Genomic DNA, 23,743 nt, shown 5'->3' with positions numbered 1-23,743 from the left:
TTGGAACCACCAATAATGGGGACTATACCGGTAGCGAATATATTTAAAACGGTTATCAAAGACTCGGGTACATTTCTAAAGGAAAGTAAAAACATATATTTGGTTAGAAACGTATCCTCCTGGAATGGTTAGTTAGTTATGTGGCGCGTTACTTGGCGAGCGGAGAAACGTAACTCCAAATGTCGGTGTGTCCATGAGGGACGAGTATGTTTCAAGCGAATTGTAAGCGTGTGGCTTACTGTTGCCTTGATGCGCCAGTTCCGATCGCCGCTTTTGCTCTTGGTTGTGTTCAAACTTGCGCAAATATAGCGTCAGTGGGATCATCAACATCCCCCACAGTAACGATAGTGCATTCACCGCAATTAAATCACCGTTAAAGAGTACGTTTGTAACGTAAACAGCAGGGTACTCGAGGAGACTCACTACGGAGCTAATTGAAAAGAGAATGCCCATTAAAGAGCCCATGCTTTTCAGTCCAAACGTCTTGGCCGTAAAGGCCGAAAGAATCGCGTACAAAAACGCACGGAATGCTGTAAACAGGATAAAAGCAAGACATTGTAGCGGTAAGATTGGAATCAGCTCGACCGTATTGTAAAGCACACCGAGGACATTTGTAAAGAGCAACGCCTTGGACAATCCTCGTGTCTCGACCATGTAATCAATGATTGGGACGAAGAAAAAGCCCATCGGCAGCACCAAGCTAAATACTTTCGTGTAGAAATAGCTATGAGCACGATCGCCGTAATTAGTAAGCGTCTTATTCGTCGTGCCAATGTAGATCGTAGCTCGTAGCGTCTGTACAGCTGCGTAAGTCACAATGTAGACAAACTCAAACGATTTCACTTGCTTATGGAGGTCAATATCCACTAGTTGAAACGCAGCGTCATCTTCTTTGCCACTCAGGACAGTCTGAGAGCTTCTTCGAAACGTTATGCTCCCGTACGTTTCATCAGTAGCTTGTTCATTATCTAGCAACTGTTCGCGCTGTGGCGCTACGATCTCGCCAGGATCATTGACGCCGCCGGGCTTTTGTTTCGAGCGTAGACTATTTGCATTTAAACTCCATAGAAAAATCAAGAGTAAATACACACCTGTCGACACGACAGCGAGTCCTAAGAGCAATTGCCGACGCGTCCAGTTAAAGCGCTCGTGGGCTGCGTAAAGTACGAGAAACATGACGCTACTGCCGTCAAAGAGGCAGCTAATAGCCGCAAGAATTGCGGTTTGATAGCGCATAATAAGGAAACTGGCAGGATACGAAGCCATCATGGTGATACACCCTCCAAATGCAATTAATGCGTACGCAAGTACAAAGACGTCAAAAGATTGCGAGTCGGCCAACGCTAGTAGTGTCAAGCCTGAAATTTCAATAATCGCAGCTGTTGCGATAGTCGCACGAGGTCCTGCCATGTCGAGCAATATGCCAACGGGCAATGCTCCAGCGTTCAAAACGACGGATGCCACTGCGAAGATAAGATTTAGTCGATTTTCCTGCGCCACGCACGTCGAGGCGCTGGGATCCGCGCATAGTTCGTGGTATTGGCCTTCCTCTTGCAGCAGCAAGAGCAATGGAGCCCATCCAAACACAAGCCCCGTGAGCAAGAGATCAGACAAGCACACTGCCAGCACCAATGCGACCCGTTGTTGGGGTATATCATCAGTCATGAATGAAAGTATATTTAATCGAGATCTAGGAAAATAAATACAAATTTTATTTTTTTACGAAAAAATAGTTGCATGCATCCAACAGTCGTAGAGGCTGAAGGGTATTCGCTGCATATTCGCTGCGTGGCTGGGATTGAATCTTGCTGCTATGTAAATTCAATTGACGTGGCGTTTGATCTAGGCTGCATCATGGGTCGCGTGGTCAATAAATCGCACATCTTTATCACGCATGGACATATCGACCACATCGGTGCCATAGTAATTCACGCAGCTCGACGAGTTCTGCTGAAATTAGCACCGGCGCACTATTATGTCCTCGCCTCCATTGTGCCGCATCTAAAGAATTTATTTGAAAGTAGCGCTGAAATGCAGGATGGACCATTACCAGCTACAATCGTGCCACTTCAGGCTTTCGATGAGGTGCACATCTCAGCCAAATACGTGGTTCGAGCTGTGCCAACCAAACATCGCGTACCCAGCCTCGGCTTCATTTTGTACGAGAAAAAGAACCGATTAAAACCCGAGTACAAGCAATTTCTCAGTGCCGACATTGCGGCGCTGAAGCGCGCTGGCCACGAGATTACTAATTGCGAGTTGACGCCCGAGGTTGCGTATACAGGCGACACAACTATTGAAGTGTTTACGGCAGCATCAGATGACGACCGTTCGAAAGATTTGCTCTATGTTAGAGTGCTTATCACCGAGGCACGGCAATACTAAACTTCATCGCAATAAATTGTCTCGATAACTCCTTCGTTTTCTATATGTTATAGGCCACTTATGTCGACTCGAAGATGACAGTTGACGACGCAATAGCCCGTGGTCACACTCACCTCGACCAGGTGTGTGTATATGCTGTAACTAGGCAATTTACCATTTTCCTAAACCGCTTTCGCACAGCTCGCGGCTCATCATCAGCTGTTTCAAAATGTGGGCACACTTGTGCTCGTCCACTTTTCGCCGCGATATCAAGCAAAAGAGCTTATTAAATGCATTCAGGCACGACTGCCACCAACTTTGCAACACAAAACAATCCTCGGGTGCTAGTGCAAAAATTGTAATTTTGTAGAGCATTGACAAAAGCTTACGATAGTTTCAAATAGAAAAGAAATGAAAACAGATACAAACTGAAATATTCTTGCCTCACGTAATAAATAGTAATGCTACAGAGTACTAATGAACACACACACGACAAACATCGAAATTGGTGGTTTACAATGAGGCGCTCCAGAACTCGGAAAAGTTGCGAAGTGGGATCGGACGCGATGCACGCAACACCAAAATTTCATCGCGCATAAGCACAGGCATGGGAGCGGGCGAGCGGTCGACATCTTCAATTACGGCAACTTCAACTTCCTCGCAGAAACGAACACTTCGCTTCGGCTTGCACGCTTTCGTCGGCGACGGCACTTGCGGTAGCTGGGTTGGCATCGCAGAAGCATCAAAGATGCGGTCAACGTTGGCATTGGCCTGCTCGCGCACCTTCGTTCGGCGCTGACGTGAAATCTTGTCATTCGCACGCTCAATCTTTTCCAAAACCGTGAGCGCACGCTCCCACTGATTTTGAAGACACAATGCAAGCGCGTGACGCCGCGAGTTCTGAATAAAAGTGATAGCGTAGCGGATATTGCCACACGCGAGTACAAAGGGTGACACAGACTCGTCGCGACGAGTTTGTTGCTGTTGCATCTGGTAGTGGCGAAGGATCTGCTGCTGCCGCTGGGCCAGCATGGCTGCAGCCACGGCACGCGGCGAGTGTGGCGAGGAGTCGCTTGCGTGCTTGTTGACCTTAAGCAGGCATAGATCGTCGTCGGCACCGCGTGCACGTTTAAGCGCTGCAACAGGAGACACCGGGACGACGCACGAGGAACTCATGATTCGTATTTCGAGTCAATCGAAAGGTCGTTTGAAGGGTTTATGTGAAATTAGTGGGATCGCTAGGAGGCGGAAAGTCTCGTAATGAGGCCACAACGACTCAGTGGTCGAGAACCCGCTGGCTCCAGCGATTGGACACTCTTGCGATACACCACACACACACTAACCTGTAACCGTAGTTGAAGATTAAAAAGCACAAAGCCAACTTCCGAGCGTGGAATATCTCACGCAGCGTCGCACGAAGTACAACCGCACAACGATGGCGACGAGTGTGTGGTGTCGCTTTCGTGCCGGCCACAAGCTCCCTTCTGTCGAGATTTTCGTTCCAAAGCCGTGTGGAATAGGTGACGTTTGGTTGAACGAGAAAACAACGTTGGATTGGCGAAAGCAACATATTGCAGTCTAATTGATTTTCTACTACCACGTGGGTTTGCATCCACGTTGCCACTATGTCAAAGCCTAGTCGGACAAGAGCAGCTGGCAATGTTTGTCTTATGAATATATAGGCCTATTCCCTTTAACGTGCTTTACCACAATTCGCATCAGTCGCTACACTAAGGTCTTTTACGCATGGGTATATGAACGGCACGCCAGAAGCACCAGTTGTTCATTTCTATCTAGCGTGCAATCTCCAGCATCGCGACATTACTACGCTTGTCATCCATCCTGTGAAAACTATCTCGGTCGAACGCCAACGTGCTTGCGACGAGCATACGCGACCTTTCAGCAGCCAATCCTTTCAGGTATCGCAAGTGTCTGACTTGACATATACCGAGTTGGCAACTATTAATTGCACCGTGCGGATTCTGAGACACCATTTGTGCACTTCGAACGCCAGAATTCAGCGCTGGGAATTATACGCCGGAGCTTGTGTTGAGCGAAGGTGGTCAGAGTACAAAATTACAGATTTGGGGGTAACCTGTCTCATACAGATAAGGAGGAAGTACTCATGCATGTTTTATGTATATACGAAAAAAACGCCACATGTCGCCACCAACGGCCGTGTTTGCATGTTTTTACCCCGTCTCTCTCCCACCTGATAAAATGGTACTGCGAGAAGTGCGCCAATCTCATACGATCAACGAAGACGATGTCGCAACGTGTGGGGGGGGGCCTTTGGCAATGACGTGACTAGGTCAACTTGAAACGACGTGTAGGACCAAAAAGGTGGCCGATATTTTCTAGAACGTGGTTGAAGAAAAGTCGAAGCTGGTCAAGCAGGTGTCGCACCGAGAATCTGATAGGAGTTTCGGAATGCAAATTTATTGTCTCACGTCATAAATAGAATGGGATAGACTCACATTGCATCAGAGTCGAGGCGTTTTATTGGTGTGACGTGGACTTGTCGCTGTTTTCTGAGTCGAGACGATCAGCCGCGCAGACTCGAGTGTCGCAGCCCAGCTGACAGTCAACAAATTTGGCATCTGTTGTAATACCGTAAGACTATCATCTAAATATCGTCGAGACAGGCAGCTGGTCTCCATCTGTCATTCCATTTTCCACGCGGTAGGAACATCCTGTGACGTCTTTGTGGACATAAACCTTTCGCGTTGGCTGATGCATGAACTGTAAATAAATACCCCGACCTGATAAAAGCTTCGTTTTTTCTTGATAATATCCGATTTTTTGCGTAAATGACCTAAATTTTGATTTTGTTTGAATCAGTGCCTTTTATTGGAAGAAACATTGCTCGACAAATTTATCTAGATCCTTTAGCCTCACATAAACCAATGATGAAATTACCCGGTGCATCGTAAAAATTACACAGAAGATTTTTTTACCAGTTTATGATTGTATCGCTATGATATGTACTAATGACAATTTAATTGCCGGTTGTTTGCCCGATGTATAGGGTGCGATTACTTGTTTCAAGATTCCCATACAAACGATGTCTGTAACGGGATGTCCGTTACATAAATACTATTTGAATAATAAATTTATATCTTCTATAAGAGTAAATAAAAAAAGAAGTATTAATTTATTATCTTTATTAATAAATTTGATTTTATCGTCCCAGAATAACCAATTTTTTAATATAGACGCAATAAGACATTCGTCAATCGTCACAAGACACGACTATGCGGTGCGCAAGTAGGCGCCATACATAGTTTGTTATTACATAACAAACTCAGTAGCTGATAAAAAATGTTACGTAGGAACTCGATTTAGAAATACAATTTTACTTTTTCGCTATTCTTATGCCTTAGAACTTACCTTTAGTAGCTAAGACTTCTTAGCTACTAAAAACCTTCCTCTACACATCGTGTACGTGAAGTAGTCGAAGCGCCCCGCCTTCACTGTAATTAGTGTACATCGACTAGTACATTTTCAGTACTGGCGTGACTCTTTCATACGACCCACTCCAAAGCGATCGTTAAAGAATTTGTCGATCGCTAATGCTTCACAAGGCAATGGCCACTACTTCGTGACACAGTATTTCGAACCTGGAATCAGGTCAGTTTCATGTCGAGTGCCTCTATTATTAGGCAACTCGCACGGTACGGACTCGGAAAATACATCCTTGAATTCGATGAAATCTTTATATAAATAATTTGTCTTCAAAGCCTCCCAGGCCCGTCTTTTGACACGATTGCATACTGCAATCGTTTATGACTTGAAGAGCGAGGTTTCTCGCTCTCCACACACGAGATGTACATAGGTTCTCGACCTCCATTTTCTTGTCGTCTCGGATGACGATATGCTCCAGATTGGACGTTAGCGTGTTGAAGACTGAAGTCCTCCTGTTCCGCTATAGAGATCGCTTGGTCGAGCGACTCTAGTTTAAGCCGGAACAGGTGAGGCTTAATAGGACCGTCTAGGAGACCTGAGATAAACACAGTTACCTGTGTTTGTTCATCAATTAAATAACTCACGATACAATTGACCAGCTATCTTGTGTGCTGGGCATAATCGTGAAGTTCACGCTTGCCCTGCTTCAAATCCAGGAGCTCGGCTCGAACCCTGAATTCGGCACGTGGTGGCTCAAATGTTTGCCTGATCCGGGGCTTTAAGACCTCATACGACCCAAAAGGTCGTGAATTGAGCCTTTTAGCCCAAGATTTGGCGCGTCCGGCTAAGTTGGACATGTCACATTTCACATTCGTCGTATCAACATTGATGCGGCGAGCTTCAATGGCGTCATCCAATTTGATCAACCAGTCGTCTTCGACTGCCTTAAACTTAGAGATTTCGATCTTTAAGCTTTCGAGTCGACGTGGAAGCGTCAACCCGCTAGCACCATGTAAATGCTGCAATTCCAATTGTTGAGCATCCTGTCCCTCAACACTCCGCCTGTTGAAAGCCTTGCTGGTGAAGCAACCAATTGTTGAGCACCCTGTCCCTCAACACTCCGCCTGTTGAGAGCCTTGCTGGTGAAGCAAGGCTTTTTTTTGCTGTGCCCCGTTGAGTTTTAGTTGAATATATCGGGTATGGTCGCATGTTGTTCATCTGTGTTCCGAGTGAACAGCATGGCGCCAACGGCTGTCCCGCCTACGACCGATCTCATGCGTTCGATCGCTCTCCATTCACGGCCACTTAAATAAGTGAACCTTTCACGCGTTGCGTGATAGCCTTTTTGAGGGGCTTATAAGCTCTCTCTTTCTTCATCCAACATGTCCTTGTTGGATGGAACGTGCGTAGGCCGTTGAACGGACTACGAAATGCTACTAGCTGCATCGGGGCACCCTTTGCTCCCCCCACATAGCCCTCCAACCTTCCGTGTGCGTAAAGCAACAGTAGGATGGCGGATTGTGCATGCGTTTTATAAATTTAACGCTGCAACGGTACCGGCTCAAACGCCAATACCACGAAAAGACGTAATCATTAATGGTATGTCAGAAACTACTATCTTTTCGTCAATGGATCTGATGGACGGATTCTATCAGATCCTTATGCGTGAACAGGATATCCCGTTCGCAGCAGTAAGTACCCCAGCGGAATGCTATGGGAGTGGCTAGTTATACAAAAGGGACTTAGTAATACGCCTGCGAGATTTAATAGATGTGTAACAATATGTTAAGATTGGTGCAGGATTTTGCACCGAGCTATTTTAATGACGTCTTCGCCGTGAATGGAAAGTCGGACGTTGGAGTACATCGTACCCACGTCCCAAAGGTACACTTATGCATAGGCACAATTGAATGTAAATTATAAGACGTGTTTATTCGCTCCAAGCGAAACAAGATCCGGAAAAGATCCAGGCGATCACCGATTAGCCTGTAAAGGGACTTCGAAAGTCCTCGGCTTAGCGGCGTACCTGCACAAGTACTCACGCAATCGCGCCAAAATGACAGTACATATTCTTCTTTGTGTAAGAAAAATGTAAAGCGGTCATGGAATGCAGATTTTATCGTTCCTTTGAGGGTATCGAGCAAAGCTTGATGAAATCGCCAATCCTGGCGATTGCAGACCAAGAAAGTCCACTTCATGTGGTCTGTGATGACAGTGATTTTGCAATCGGCTGTACGTTGATGCGATATGACGCAGACGGCGCAGAGCGCGTCGTCTAATCGTGTCAGCTTCAACCAGCTGAACGCAACTATTCAATGCATGACAAGGGACTCCTTGCCATTAAATATGTACTGGATAAGTTTTGGGTCTGTCTCTTGGGAGATAGACCATTCATTTTACGCACGGACCATGTGTCTATATGTACGGCCGTAAACAGCCCACACCTCTCGCAAAGAAAGGCGAGATGGTTGTCTTTCTTCACGGAGTATAGTTTCTGCGTAGAATATAAACCAGGACGACTTAATTTCGTCGCTGATGCCCTTCCGCGCCAGCCCGCTTTTAAGCCGGCTGCGCGAAACAGCAGTGAGGATAACCCACTATCGCAACTATCAACAGTGAACAGGAGCCCAATGTTGCAACAGTAAGTGTTCCGTCGTTAGAAGTACTTGACGACGTTAGAAGAGCCTACCAAGAAGATAAGGCTCTTAAAGGTTTGATGGATTACCTTAAAATTCACCCCAACAATCCTTAAAGGGTTGTCGAACTTGTATCGATCCTCAACAGATCGATACGCAGCACGCAATGGGTTACTGTACTATACAGCCATTGCTGGCGACACACCTTGTGTCGTCAACCCCACCCATAATGGCGTTCACGCATCATGTATGAGTGCCACGATGCACCAATAAGTGGTCATCGTGGACGTCAGAGGACTTATCTCACAATAAGTCGCGACTTATACTGCGTGCTTGCGAAGTTCCACGCTTTGTGGATGAGCGATTAGCCATCACACGAAAAGTCCGTGACGCGACGGCAAGCGCAAAGAACAAGCAAAAAGAATATGCGGACCGAAATGGTCGCAAAAATAATGAACGCTTTAGAGTGGGTGAAAAAGTACTATTAAGTACTGCTACCCTACCTAAAAATGCAATTTCTGTACTACCTGGAGGTACTACGAAGTTGTTGCCGCGTTTCATTGGGCCCTTTACGGTGGTAGAAGAGGTAAGAGACCTAAATTATAGGCTCATCGCCCCGCCATACATGATGACGCACCCCGTCTTTTACGTGGATCCGTCAAACGTTATGCAGACCCAAATGATGTCACATATCCCCAACAGATGGTGGAGAGAAAAGAGGTGATTTACTTGCTTCCGACCTCCTCCTTCCCTGGGAACGTAAACGACTCGGAGAGCGAGGGACATCACGCGAGTAACGCGGATCCTTGAGCATTATCTTCTCCAGAAGGTCCAAGCGAGTCTTCAGGCGTTCAAAACCCTGACGAGCCTTCGCTCGACGTCATAAAGATCCGAGGCCAGTCGCAAGACTCGACTCGAGATCCACAATACGTCGTTCAGCAGCGCTTTACGCCTGCAACTGAATGGACGAAGGTAAGGCAGCCGCGAAAAGGTGGGCCAAATCGGCACTCTTATTGAGCACCGCCTGCACTGATGGATGCGGGTGGGAGTCAACGATTTCTTGTTGTAAGGTTGCTTGCTTACCGCTCCGTGAGGCAAAGATATCAGATCATCGTTCAATGAAGCGGTTACCCGAAGAGCTGTGACTCTTGTGATCCGATCGATACCCTGCGTATTGATTTCCTGGCTTGGTGGCTGCACAGCCACACCCAAGTGTTCTATGAGACATGTACACGACGCGCAGAAACAGCTATACATGCCTATGAAAACGAGTACCAGCTGAGGTCTCTTCGCTAATCTCAAATGGACTAGCAGAAGTAGCGAAGTGACAAGAAACAGGGGGTACGGTAACGCTCATGATTTCTTTCACACGCAAGCGGGCGAAATTAATTCGCTGAGACCGCTGTTTCATCGCAGCGTAATGCGGATGAATGCGGATGTTTGCGGCGCGTAAATTCTGTCTCGTATCGATTGGGCGTTTCATTTCAACGCAACGCGACCGGGATCGGTGGAATACATCCAAGCAATTCCCCCTGAGACCTCCATGCATCATAAACGCCATAATATTCATGTAAGCACGCTCAAGGAGCGATACTCTCGGCCCACTGGCACGAGGCCATTGAGATGGAAAGGCATAAGTGGTATGCCACCCGTCATACAGCCACGTTCGATACGACTGGCTTGTGACACCGACTGAGCACGCTCACGTGTCGTCGGCAGAGCCTTACATTCAGGCTCCTCTATGTCAAAACCATCATGAATAAATGGTATTAACATAAGACGTTGTGATTTTACCCAACGGAGAAGCAGCTGCGCCTTTATGGGCAGCGCTCTCATTAATGATCGCTGCGCTAGCCAGCGCAGACGACGAGACAGCATTAGAAAACTTTGTTGTCTTCATGTTAAAGAAATAAGTAAAGTTTGGATGAGCAATAAAGCACCACCATCCTTCCTCATAAGCTCGCTATCCTCATCACTATAATGAGGTGATGGCAGCGGGGTCGACTCATTGTAGTCGACAGTGAGCGACGGATCGACATCCTCACTGTCAAAGTGGGATGGGTCATTCAGCCGAGTTAATGCAACAGCAGCAGTAGCTGTCGGTGTTGTAACTGTGGCACTGAGCGACAGCGGCGTGTTAATGTGGCGCGTGCCTTTCGCGCGTGGTTGAGTGGGTTGTTGAATGCCAAGCTTCAAGTTGATGTGCCAACAAAGTGGTACTAGTATCAGTTTGTGATATCATCTTTGCGCCGAGCAACTGTCGAAGTTTCATTTAATGATTTCTTCTGCGGGAAGATTTAATAGCTAGCCAGGAGAGAACGAAACTAATAACCTTCTCTCTTTTGCATTTAATTGTGTGTTTCATGTCTCTACCTTTGTGTATTGCCTTCTAAAAGGTTATGAGCCCATAGCACTCAGGGGTGACACGCGCGACGGCGCGTATGCGGAAGCAGCCCCTGGCACTGGTCACAAAGGGCCAGTGAGCATGAAGATTATGAAGAGAAGGGCAAGCCGGGTGTTGTCCATGCGGTGGGATAATGCGACCACCAGGAGTGACGACGCGTCAGAACAATCCTGGTGTTAATGAGAGTAACCGGATGTCCGGCTAGGCTTGAGGAGTCATAGACAAGGTTGATGAAAGCCGAGGGAGGGCGTGGGAGACATAGGGACACGCCTATGACTCCGCCTAGATATTCAATTTTGTTTGTTTTGGCTTCGGTAAGAGGAACAAGAATGCATATGGACAGCTTGGAAGGGTTCATCGTTGCGCCGGTATTTACTCCGAGGAGGCCGGTTGAAGGACAGAAGTGGTTTGGCGCTGGACAGCCCGAATATAATGGCCCCAACCAGGACGTTCGCGGTCAAGTTGCACCAGGACTTGGAATTCCTGGTACGTTGCCCCAAACTGGAGGGCATGGGTACGTGCAACATCAGGACCTAAACGGATATGGTCATACACAAGGAAATATACTTCAAGTGCGATATCCTGATGCAAGACAAAAGAAGCTCGGCATTCGGATATTTGATGGACGCGAATTGTTCGAAGAACTTGGTTCTAGTTTTTTGGAGTGGGGTCGGAGATTCAAGCGACAAATTTCTTGGCGCAGTCATCTTGTGGATTTGAACGGCCACAGAAAGTTAAAGTGGATTTGCTTGACTTGTATCTCTCTGGGACTGCAGAGAAATACTATGACAGACAAGTTGCGATGTGGTGAAGTCAATTACCCACTTTGCAGTACGTAATGGAGAAAATGCTTGAAGCATATAAGACCAGTATAACACCAGCCCAAGCGATGAAACTTTTTACGCAACGTAAAACCCCGAACCGAAGTTGGCCAGAATATTATATGTATCTGACGGCCATTTTCGAAGTTTGTGGACACGGTGGTGATTATTTGGTTTTTGACAATATTGTGCAATACGCCTCTGAGGCTATGCGGACAGTTTACTGGCAAAAGTTGACAACACGAGAACGGATTACCTGGTACAAGCAAAACAGCTCGCTCACTTTGCGCAAGCATGTGAGCTACACACTGGGAGAGAAATAAATCTCGGGCGAGAAAAAAGTGAGCACAAGAAAAATCGTTATTTCTGTTTCCGGTCGACATTGCGCAAATGTCATTTTTTGTCACGAAGTGGGACATTTGCAGGGAGCGTGTCACAAACGCAAACGACCACAAGGACCTCAAACAAATTTGTCGTTTGCTGTGAAGAAGTCTCAAGTCAACAATACGATGTCTGGATCCAGTAGACACTTGTTCAGTGTTGAGTCATAGCTTCAAAATGTTGAGCCGTGTGAAAAGGTTTGTCATCAACCCGCTGGACAGCCGCATCATATAAGCAAAAGAAGCACTGTGACAATTAAAGTCTTGGCTTGTGGAGTTGAGCGTGTGTTGACTCTTACGGATGTATACTTTGCTGAGGGCGTGAAGCATAATTTAATTTCGTATAGAATCTTGGACCGAAAGGGTTACACACTTGGATGCAATGGTCAAAACCGTGCTTTGTCTAACACAGTTGCTGGTGCTGTGGTTTTTGATGTTCAATTGGTTGGAAACGTTCTTGTGGTGCCGTTTCGAGTGATGGACAACGATGTTGAACCGGTTGGAGTTATAATGGCGGTCTTAGGTGAAGAAGCAAGTGTCCAAGTTTCTTCCGCTGTTTAAAAAGGCAGCTTAATGGAGTTTCACAAACGTTTTGGCCATATAAACTACAAAACGATATTAAAGTTGGCTAAAGATACGTATTGTGATTTTTTGCTTACGAATAAGCGTCGCGAATTTTGTCACACTTGCTCACAAGGCAAACAGACCAAGAACAAACAGCAAAGGCAAGACTCTGGGCAACACTCACCTATTGACAGTGTTAGAGGTGTTCTCTGTTCGGACATCAAGGTCCGATGACTCCAAAGGATCGGCTGAATAATAGTTATATGATCACCTTCGTTGATCATACGAGCAATTATTGCCGTGTGTTTCTTGCTCGCGCTAAAGACGCTGCGGCAAAGAAATTTAAAGATTTCCTGACTTTTTTTCGAGAAAAAAATTAATTGTCGTGTGCACGTTCTTTGCACGCACCCAGGAGGAGAGTACCATAATGTAGATTTCTCCTGCAAGAAGTCGGGCGTTGCAAGACAGCGAAGTGAAGCAAGAAACGCAGCCAGCAATGGAAAAGCTGAGCGCATGCATCGAACCATAATGAATATGGCCCATTGCATGATATTTCCTTCAGGATTACAATTTAATTTCTGGGGTGACGCGGTTGAATATGCTGCTTATATTTAAACCGGGCCCCTACAAATTCGAAGGATGAGAGAATGTCGCCGATAAAGGTGCTGACGACAAGATTCCGTCGCTCGGTGAGATTGTCGTCTTTGGGTCACCATGTACAGTCTACAGAGATCCCAAGAAGAAGAATTTTGCGCCGAGAGGACAAAAAGGGATTATCATTGGCATTGATGAAGAAACGAAAGGGTAACGTGTTCACCTGCCAAAGAAGTGGTTGTTGGGTCGCCGCATATTCAAAATATTGAGACTTTGAACAAGACCCAACAAGCAAGTACAAGAATTGTATCTACAGAATGCTACTAGTCTGGAAGATAATGACTCCGCGCGAGATCAAGTTCAGTAGGGAAGTAATTCAAGATAATAAGATTTAGAGGAGGCGACAAATCGTCAGGACCAAACACAGAAGATGAAGAAAAGGACTTCGTGGACAAAAAGAAGGTTGTGACAAGATCGGCGAATAAACGTTCAAGCCAGGGACAAAGAACTGAGAGTTCAGCCATGCCTGATGACGTTGTCACTGCTGTCACAATATCTGACCCAAGAAACTTTGGTGAAGCTATGCGTAGCAGTCACAAGGAAGGGTGGATGAAGGCAATTTCTGAAGAATTGCAAGCTTTGGAGAACAGTGGAGTTTGGAATATTGTGAAGGCTCCAAAACAATTCGAGCACTTCATTCAAAGTGGGTTTGTAAGACGAAGCGCGACGCAGAAGGTGGTATCGAGCGACTGAAGGCGAGATTGGTCGCGTGTGGGAATGAACAAATCTTCGGAGTGAACGATGGAGTTGCTTTTGCTGCTGTGATTAATATGTCCGTGAAGATGATTTTCGCACTGGCAAGAAAGTGAAAGGTGCCTGCGAAGCATGGAGATGTTCCAAACGCTTATGTTAAAGCAGACAAGGAAGATAATCACGACATTTACATTTATGTACCGCAGGTAATGCAGATTGCAAAAGACTTGAAGAAGAAATATGGTGTTTCACAGAACAATGAGATTGTTTTGGAGCTGAAGAAGGCACAATATGTATTATAACAAGAAGAAGACTATGGAGTAAATTGCTACACCAAAAATTGTCGACATTGGTTTAATTAAAGTCTCACGGACATGTGTGTCCACTTAAGATGGACACATGATCATCTATTGATTGTTGGGGTTACGTGGATGACCTTCTGGTAACAGGAAGTAATCAGGGTTCTGTGTATTCATTTTTTGATGAGCTCATTTCACTATCGATTTAAGAATTTGTATGTGCTCGCAAGTTTCTGGGTATGCGTATTCAATATAAAGACGAAGATGGGTACACTTTTGATGAAGAAGTTGGAATTATGGACATGCTGAAGGAGCATGGTCTCGAAATGGGACATAGGGTGCGTGTTCTAATTACTCAAGACTAGAACGATTCTTAAGAATTGGTAGCTGTGCCATTACCGGTATTTGGAGGAGATGGTGTGGTTGCGATGAAAGTTTTCCAGTCACTTTTGGGAAGTTTAATATGGATTTCGCGTTGCACTAGACCATATATATAGCTTTTGCGGTGCATAAAGCGTCAAGAAGGACTCATAAGCTTACGATGAGAGATTATAAGGTGTCCAAGAAAATTGCAATGTACCTGTCTGACACGAAGACATTGCGACTTTCTATGATTGAATGAGAAGATGAAACAGAGATATTACAAGTGGTTGGGTACAAGGATGCAGATTTCGCTGCCGACAAAGGTGACAGAAAATCTGTCACGGGTGGCTTAATTACGAGTGATGGCATGCCAGTGAGCTGGATGTGCAAGAAGCAAGGCGGCGTATCACTTTCGACCATAGAGACTGAGTTTTTAGCTGCATCCATTATTGCTCGAGAGCTTTTGGGCATTCGCGAACTGTTGCAAGAGTTAAGTTTGAGATTTGAAGAGCCTATGCCACTGCGATAACCAAGCAGCTTTAATAACCTTGACGGTGAGAGAGCTTTGACTAAGGCCAAACATATTGACGTGCGCATCAAGTTTGTTGGTGATTTCACGAAGCGAGGATATATAAAGCCTGAATATCGAGAAACTTCGAGTATGTCTGCAGACATACTTACGAAGGCATTGGCGGCACCGAAATTGGTCGAGATGCGTCAAGTGATCGGTTTTAAATAAATCGATCTGAGTCGACGATGACAGAGCAAGGATCAAGTGTTTTGTCAGGACAGTGTCGACGAAGAGAAGTGTTGAAAGGCAAGCTTCAAGTTGGTGTACCAAGAAGTTGGTACTAGTATCAGTTTGTGATATCATCTTTGCGCCAAGCAACTGTGAAAGTTTCATGTTATGATTTTTTCTGCGGGAAGGATTCGATAGCTAGCTAGGAGATAATGAAACTAAACACACTTATTTGCATTTGATTGTGTGTCCTCTGTCTACCTTTACGAATTGACTTGTAACATGGGTGTCATCGCAGAAAACCCACCACCGTTGCCCCTTTTAGGTGGCATATTCGGCTCCGTGTAAGACACAGATATCAAGATTAAATGGGAAAACTAAGCGGCGCATAAAGTAGCTCACTATTCCTCTGTCCTCTTTGACGAATTTGCAAAAAATAAATTCGTTCTTGAAGGGGGGGTAACGGGCTAGAGTTGTATAAGTGTTACACAATTCCCATCAAGTACACTTTGTGTGGTTAAGGGATGGTCAATAACCCTAAGCCCTAAACCCTAAACCTTAAACCCTAGAGTGATGTAATTGCTCATACCGCTTGGTGTTATACCCACCCTTGTGTATGTGATGTCCGTGAGGGCATTCACATTAACGGGGGTTTCGGTCAGCGTCATCCGTTACGCGAGGTATCTAGAAAGATCGCTCGGAATACATATTAGTGTCTATCTACAGAGATGGCATTTTAGGATTGGCTAAAAATAAGAATTTATATCTAGTCCGATTGAATATCGATCAGTCTGAAAACTACTCCCTTGTTGACAAGTGCGCCCGTGGAGCCGGATTACCGCTCCCGTGACGTTACTTTTTCTAAAATACTTAGTTCGTTTGGTGAGGTCGCTTAGGCGCCCACCAACTACCTTACTGCACGTGAGAGAAGACGGTCAAACCGCTTCCTCGCTGTGCTAGGGTGTGTTTAAGTAGAGCGTGGCCGCACGAAGTCGTGCCCGCCACATTTTAGCTGGTGCTAACTAATAAACGCGAACGTTTAGAACTTTCGTTAACAGTTAGGATAATTCCACGAAGTCTACACCTGGTTCTGGATGGTTTCCAAACCCACAAATTAGGACGAAACGGGTAATGGTTCCTTGCTTATCAGTCTTTACTTGGAATCTCCACATTAATCCCAACTTTTGGCGAAAGAAAATTTGTTGGGTGGTAGATGAAAATGTATTTAATTATAATGATTTTATTAAGGGTGCCTTAAAGCTGAAAACGGTGCCGTTAATATCTCAAAAAAATGACTAATGACATTCATTAAAATAAGCCAAGAATTCACAAGACAACTAGTTAACGGTAAGACTAAGCATAGTAACAAAAGCATGAGCGGCGGTCGCATTAGCCAGCCGGTGGGCAAAATTGTGCTCACCAACGTCGCAATCGTGCGCATGCGTAAGGAAGGGAAACGTTTTGAGATCGCATGCTACAAGAACAAGGTATTTAACTGGCGAAACGGCGTGGAGGAGGACATTGGTGAAGTGTTACAGATTGCAAAAGTCTACGAGAATGTGTCCAAGGGTAAATTTGCCAGAAAAAGTGATTGGTCGAAAGCATTTCATGTACAAAGTGAAGAACAAGCGTGTCGAGCCATTCTTGATCATGGCGAACTCCAGGTCTCGGAAGGCGAGCGCAAGGCACTTGTTGAAAAGTACGATTCTCTCGTAGAATTCTAGGATTTCGAGGCCTTGTACTCATTGTCTTTCATTGCAGCATGTACCGCGATATTGCTACCATAATTGCCGACAAATGCGTTAATCCGACGTCGAATCGCCCGTATCCCTACACGGTGATCGAGCGTGTAATGAAAGAGATTCATTATGCCGTAATTCCCAATCGAAGTGCAAAGCAACAAGCTCTCGAGTTAATGAAAAGATTGCCACAGATAATGCCACTGGCTCGAGCCAAGATGAAAATCGTGGTGACGACGCCTCATATTCAAGTGGATGCGATCAAACAAGGATTACGTGAAGAAGGAGCCGAGATTCTTGAACAAAGTGGCCTTGAAAGTGTGCGAATGATTGTATTGATCACACCAAGATCGTATCGTATCGTGAATACTCTTGTACAGACTTGTACACACGGCCAAGGATCTCTTGAAGTAATTGATTTAAAAAGCCATCAAGAGGGCGAGCATACGATTGATGATGAACTCTCTTTAAAAACGGAACGTCTTGGATTAACTAGCGTTTTGTCGTCGACGCCAGTCGTGACACCTGTGCGTACGAGTGCGAAGAGTCGAGAAATGAACACGACAAGACCATGTAGTACTTGTGGCGGGGACTTTAGTGCCGATTTGAAAGCCTATCGCGAGCATTTTCGTTCCGATTGGCATCGTTACAATCTTAAACGCAAAGCCAGGAAACAACCCGTCAAAAACCAAGAAGCTTTTAACGAATTGGACCAAAAAGAAGTGGAAGCACTTCTTGCTTCAGTTAGTTAAAGAATCGAAAGATTTCATGCTTTTTCGTCCGCGTCTGTGCTCAAATGATTACGTTTTTTAGTGTCTACCACATACCCTTTCCAATACGATAGTTTGCGTTTCGTACATCAATTAAGTCACAGTTTCAATAATCCTAATCAAGTCAGCATCGGAGAGATGGCTTCTCCCTTGCGGCGTAATTGCCTTGTTTGGACGCTCCTAGTGCTCGTATCGACGCTCTTGAACAACACAAGCGCGTCTGAATGCGCCGCCTGTGGGTATTTGGCTAGAAATTGCAGCCACACAAAGGCCAGTGACAGTGTAAACGTATGCACTGCCTTGGGTCACATTCAAATCGACGACGTGTTTTGCGACGATGACGAGTGTCAATGCGCGGACCGCCACGCGTGTGTAAGCACGGTTGTCGGTTGTTCAAATCTCTTTCAATCGCGCAATCGACGACGTTGTGTCAGCAATGCGACACTAGCTCGACGCTTTACGCAATGTGCGTTCGATCAAGGACTGACGACTCTCGAGCATTCAAACGTAGCGAGTGACTGGATTTACTACCGTCAAAGTCGAAAGTGCCAATCAATTGACTGCCTCGCAGTGCAAATGTTTCATCACAGTCGTCTTTCACAATGTGGTCATCTATTGGCTGTATGGAAGACCAATGCGTCGACAAATACAGTCGACGAAGACGTGGTCATGTACCATTTTATTGCCGACGGTTCACGAGGAAGTGACTTGAAAGCTGGTACCTTTCTTTATTCCGTTCCATGGGTTTCAGACAGCCTGGTGTTGCAATCAAAAGGGGCCACAACACGACAAATTGAGACGTGTTACGTGCTTCAGACGCGTAATGAACCTAATGGCACGTGTGAAGGTATGTACGTGCAGTTTGACGCGCGCGTTCAATTCGCGCATAGCGATACGTATGTGATTTCGAAACTCAGTTGGCCCGTGTGGTGTGTCGTCGTCGGTAGCGTTGTGGCTGCAATGGCTTCGGTCGCAAGCGTGGGTCTCGTGATTTACCGCTCGCAGCAGCAAAGGTCGACGTTAACGCCGTCGGTTGATGCCAATCTTTCGCTACGAAAGCTCATCTATCCACAGCAGTCAGTTCCGATGGAATCAGTTGCACTCGGACTGCCAACGACGGCGTCCGAGAGGCGTTTAGTGACGGATCTGCGGCAGCGTGGAGCCCCATTTCCTGACGTCGAGGTTGGGAAGTAATTCATCTGTGGTTATGTTGCTTGAACGAGTAACATAAATAATTTGAGGTTATTTTCAAATAGTAAAATTGTTATGATTTAAACGATGAGCTTTTTTTTATAGTGAGATTTCTTGTGTCGGCGTGAGTATATCATCATAGCATAGCTAGAGACATGGCTGCTTGCTAGTTACTGACAACAAGCATTAATGTAGAATCGTAATTTGGTAGTAGCAATAGCCGTGTGTCATGCTTTTGCTCACAATCAGCCTTGTAGTAAAGTGCTCAGTGCGCATCAGAACGAAAAAAAATGATTTATCCCCTTTGCTGCAAGAAGGCATTTTGATCCTTTGAAGGTCTGGTAATCGTTTTTTGTAGTTGCATTAATTTAGTGAATCTTGCTGTATACAACGATATATACACGGACGTCTTTTCATTGTGTAAGCAAGTGAAGCAACATTTTTTTTAAATTGGGATGCAGTTTTCGATGCCTCTTGGCTGCAATGGGCATCAAGCACTGCATATCGATAATGATACCTGTGTCTGACAGATAACTTTTTGCTTTTGTTTCAGATAATCAACATGAAACTACATTTTGTGCAGAATTATGTTCGTCGAAAAGTTAAAGGCACTGCGCGTCGATTTAGTTGTGAAATTTGCTTCTATTTGATATCGTAAGGTCATTTGTTTCAATTAAGCTCGCAGCTTCCAACTCCAAGAATAATGTATTTTCATTTGAAATTTGTTTCTTATTTATTAAGATCCAAAATTCTTTTAAAACACCAGAAAGAACTGTAGATGTGAGCAAATGAGCCGTTTACGCTGTGCCCAGCAATTTCGCTGCTGTAATTTTGTCCTCATTACCGAAACCATGAGCTTTAAGTTAGCCATTTTGGCTTTCAATCGATTATTGGCTAAGGATCTTTGATATAAGGTCGATGAAAAGCGCGGGCAGAGAGTCATTTCGTCCTAACCGATCAAGCTGAGAAACGCTAAAAGTGTTTGATCCAGTGTCAATATCAAGAGGTGATTTTACGGGCAGGTTTTACAAAATAAACTTTTCAAATGCATGCGCAAAATTGGGTAGACGGCATACTGTGGAAATTTATTTGGCAACCTTCATGTAAAGTGGTAAATCCGTAATTGAAATGCAAGCACACTGTCCGAAACTAAACGCTTGATGTGTGAATTCTTCTCATTTCACGGAGGGATAAATCTGTCATAGCCGTGTAACTCGAGACATCGAGGCAAGCACGTGCACGCCTGTTTACGTGGGCAATGTAGCTGAGGTTTTTAACTGGAGTTTCTACTCAAAATGCAACGAATACAGCTAAATGAATTTTGAAGAAATACCTCTATGCTCTCATACATTTTTAAGTCTTACTTACATTAAAACAGCTCGTTCCAAATTAATGAAACCTTAATTTAAGATTAAAGATGCAGTTCTTTCCGTAATCTACACATCGAAGTCATCAGGTGCATAATTTTTAAACGGATTTGCTTACTTGATTTGCTTAAAATAAAGGATGCGAAAATTGATTGTTGCAGCAATGCCGTCTCGCATTCTTAAGCAGGTCTATCGAACGACACTAATTCCGTGCGCTAATTCGTATGTAGCTTTCGGGGATTCGAATTGTTAAAGTAGTGCGATACTTTATTCAAGAACGCGTCAGAGGCTATGGCCGATAAATTGTAATCAAGTGAATGTCGTCTCATTAATTTATGCTTCATGTTGGAGGAGCTAGCCGACAATTCGAATTCGATGTCGATAAACACGTTGGTTCTTATGTCTATGGACGCATGTAAGCGAGCTATATCGCCAAGTAAGGTCGACTTTACGTTGCGCTATTGTTTTGCTTCTTACCATGTAGGAAACTTAACTTTATGCCATCCTGCGCTGTTAGTAAGCAAACGTTTTTGTTTTCCATGCCCTCAGAAACGAATATTTGGAACCCAAAGCGGCATTTTCGTAAATAAATTATTGTAACGCCTTACCATCAGTGCCTCGATTGTTGCCTTCGACATCAGAAGCGCCACGTGACGTTGCGACTATAAATATATAAAGTATGTTGCCATTGTCATGGGTGCAAATTAAACTAAGATTGATAAAAAGGACGTAAATTACAATTGCACAGTTTTATTTTGGTCAAAGTCTTGCCAAATAGGCCAAGTTGGCAAAATATACATGTCCTTAAATGAAAGTTGCGCAGCGTGGGCCATTTTTGCACGGTGCAAATGCCCAATAGTCATGCACAAGTGTTTAGGATTAAAAGCAAGTTTAAGAAAATAAACACACTTCTGTTCGTAGACTTTTTACCCGACAAATGGCTCTCATGTAGTAAGTAATATACAAATTCGTTAAGCACTGTATGTGAACCACACGTAAAAGGGCAATTTAAAAAACCTTCATGCCACTAAGTTTCCAGTGGCACAAATCTTTACTTGCTCCTACCCTCGAGATAACGACATGCTTTCAAACGACGAGTGATGCTGGATGCTGCTAATGTTGACTCCATGGCCATCAAACACGGCTCCGTCGAGCAACTCGTCATCGGCATCAAAGCGTTTCATTCCAAACTCCATCCACTGCATGACTGTCACGTACGCAATGATGTTCACAAGACTTAAAAAGCCCAATGTCCAATACATGTACTCAAAGTGACCGTCATTCAGATTGTCGGTAATGTAGCGATCAAATAGCAACGTAAATGTAGACGTTAAATTACTTCCCATGGCCACCATGAACAAGTTGATCGCCTGACAAGTGCTCTTAAGATACACAGGCACTTCTGTGTAAAATAGCTCATAGGCGGTCACGTTAATGAGGCATTCCGCTACCGCAATGAGCACATACATGGGAACTGCATAGGCCCAATACGTGTGGTTCATGGGTTGTCCTGACCCATTATTTGAAATGGTCTGCAAAGACCCAGTCGAGTCGAGGTACAGAATTTCGCCACTATTTCGACGAATGATTTCAAAGAATCCCGACCACACCATTGTGAACATGGCTACAAACAAACCTGTGAGAACTTTTCCAAATGCACTCGGTGGTCGACCAAAAATTTTGCCCCAAAGTGGATAAACAAATCCATCTAAAATCGGAATTAACAAAATTATCGTCAAGGGATCAAAAATACCGAGACTGGCACCAGGAATTTGCATTGCGTCCGAGTCGCTCATTCTTTGAGACGCAATGCGGAGGTCGCACTGCTGGGCAATCGATTGAAAATTTGCATCCAATTGGTCGTACGCGCACTCCCACATGATCATAAATGACGCAAATGGCAACACTCGAATGACCATTTTAATCTCGTCAACCGTCTCGTCGTTAAATTTGCCCCCATTCGAGGCTTTTGATTTGTCCATGTAGGCCGTCGTCATGCCATATCGGATCCACGCGTACATGCCAAAGACACAGCAAATGACGACAATATACGAAAGATATTGACTAACGGACAACCAGTCGGATAAAAACGAAGCCAAGAGATTCAGTGGGAACGCCACACCAAAGGCAATTAACCCATAATACAGCATACGCGCTTCAAAGCTAAAGGCACAATTGCCCTTCACGATTGTACATAATTTTGTCAGTGCACTATCTTGCGGCACAAAATGTACATATCGTGAGGCACCAAAAAAGAAAAGAAGGTAAGCCAAGACCATCACTCCGCCACAGATAAAAAAACTGGCAAAGTAGCCATATTCCTCTGAAATCGTTCCGGACCCTTCAATACAAAGCACTGAGAGGTACCCATACGAGAAAATGGCCCCAAGATTAATGACAATATAAAAGTAGCTAAAAAAATGTTCCTTTTGCGTCACTTCATTTGGATCATTTGGGTCAAATTGGTCAGCTCCAAACGTAATGACATTTGCTTTAATCGCTCCTGTACCGACCGCAATGCCAAGAAAGAGTCCAATGTGGCACATTAAATTAGCCGCGACGTGGTTTCCATTCTCCGATTCCATAAATTTCGGATGTGCCGATGCTGTGACTAAAAACGCACCAAGCGTATACCAAACCCCAAAGACCCAAAGCGTTGTAAAACGACCCCATTTTTCATCGGCAATGTATCCACCTAAAAGCGGGGACAAGTAACAAATGGACGTCCACGTGCTCTTAAGGGAATTCGAGCCAACTTGAGACCAGCCAAGCATCCCAAGAAAATTCTTAAGACCCTGATTGATTCCGTAGTAGCTCACGCGCTCGGCAAACTCGAGAATAAGGATAAAGCTGCATACATGGAGCAACACGTTCTGATAGCGGCGATTGCGCTGTTCCCAGGGGCCTTCGATAAAGTACGAGGACGACGCGCTGGGTGTATTGCCCAGCTCGTCTAAAGTGGGCGAAAGTGGCGAATACATTGCCGATTTTGAGCGCGTGGAAGATTGCGAATCCGGCATACGCGCCGCCGGGGCTCCCGGAGCAAATGTTGGAGACACGAGAGGTGAGCGACACACTTCTGGAGCGTCGGGAGATTTATTTTGATAAGAGAGACGGAAGAGAGGAGATGGACGTGCTGCTACTGTTGTGCTCTTATGGCCAGTGCTAAAAACGACAGAAAAATGCTCTATTTTATTGCATTAAGAGCAAATCGTCATGAGCACTCGAGTTGTTTAGGTTTATAATCTAGAAGAGGGTTCGGTCACAAGCAGACTGACAAAAAGGACAGTTGACAACTTCTGATGTCGTGTCTTCGATTTGTCTCTTCTCATGAAAAAAGATTGCTTGATTCTA

At 45.0% G+C, this 23,743-nt stretch overlaps 7 protein-coding genes across 7 annotated transcripts; 3 read left to right on the top strand and 4 right to left on the bottom strand.

The window, feature by feature from the left end:
* Positions 1–132: 132 nt before the first annotated feature.
* On the bottom strand, positions 133–1,665 carry CCR75_001353 (uncharacterized protein; the record flags this gene model as incomplete). The annotated part of the gene is made up of 1 exon (XM_067959457.1): positions 133–1,665. The coding sequence occupies one exon, from the start codon at positions 1,663–1,665 to the stop codon at positions 133–135; it is 1,533 nt and encodes a 510-aa protein (XP_067815344.1).
* A 72-nt stretch (positions 1,666–1,737) lies between these two features.
* Positions 1,738–3,723, top strand: CCR75_001351 (uncharacterized protein; the record flags this gene model as incomplete). Its single annotated transcript, XM_067959455.1, has 3 exons — positions 1,738–2,355; positions 2,439–2,507; positions 2,566–3,723. 3 exons carry the CDS (start codon positions 1,738–1,740, stop codon positions 2,710–2,712), a joined length of 834 nt encoding a protein of 277 aa, XP_067815342.1. The 3' UTR covers positions 2,713–3,723.
* Positions 2,878–3,540, bottom strand: CCR75_001352 (uncharacterized protein; the record flags this gene model as incomplete). Its single annotated transcript, XM_067959456.1, has 1 exon — positions 2,878–3,540. The coding sequence occupies one exon, from the start codon at positions 3,538–3,540 to the stop codon at positions 2,878–2,880; it is 663 nt and encodes a 220-aa protein (XP_067815343.1).
* A 434-nt stretch (positions 3,724–4,157) lies between the features above and the next one.
* On the bottom strand, positions 4,158–4,358 carry CCR75_001350 (uncharacterized protein; the record flags this gene model as incomplete). Its single annotated transcript, XM_067959454.1, has 1 exon — positions 4,158–4,358. The coding sequence occupies one exon, from the start codon at positions 4,356–4,358 to the stop codon at positions 4,158–4,160; it is 201 nt and encodes a 66-aa protein (XP_067815341.1).
* Positions 4,359–16,550: 12,192 nt separating this feature from the next.
* CCR75_001349 (uncharacterized protein) lies at positions 16,551–17,887 on the top strand. The gene is made up of 2 exons (XM_067959453.1): positions 16,551–17,021; positions 17,084–17,887. The coding sequence occupies exons 1-2, from the start codon at positions 16,621–16,623 to the stop codon at positions 17,811–17,813; spliced, it is 1,131 nt and encodes a 376-aa protein (XP_067815086.1). The 5' UTR covers positions 16,551–16,620; the 3' UTR covers positions 17,814–17,887.
* Positions 17,888–17,969: 82 nt separating this feature from the next.
* Positions 17,970–19,800, top strand: CCR75_001348 (uncharacterized protein; the record flags this gene model as incomplete). The annotated part of the gene is made up of 2 exons (XM_067959452.1): positions 17,970–19,021; positions 19,764–19,800. The coding sequence occupies 2 exons, from the start codon at positions 17,970–17,972 to the stop codon at positions 19,798–19,800; spliced, it is 1,089 nt and encodes a 362-aa protein (XP_067815087.1).
* A 1,650-nt stretch (positions 19,801–21,450) lies between these two features.
* On the bottom strand, positions 21,451–23,370 carry CCR75_001347 (uncharacterized protein; the record flags this gene model as incomplete). Its single annotated transcript, XM_067959451.1, has 1 exon — positions 21,451–23,370. One exon carries the CDS (start codon positions 23,368–23,370, stop codon positions 21,451–21,453), a length of 1,920 nt encoding a protein of 639 aa, XP_067815082.1.
* Between the last annotated feature and the right edge of the window lie 373 nt (positions 23,371–23,743).

Source organism: Bremia lactucae, linkage group LG3 (assembly GCF_004359215.1).
Source record: "Bremia lactucae strain SF5 linkage group LG3, whole genome shotgun sequence".
Classification (NCBI taxonomy): domain Eukaryota; phylum Oomycota; class Peronosporomycetes; order Peronosporales; family Peronosporaceae; genus Bremia; species Bremia lactucae.
The sequence above is the reverse complement of the archived record's forward strand: the minus strand, read 5'-3'. Positions and strand labels throughout refer to the sequence as shown.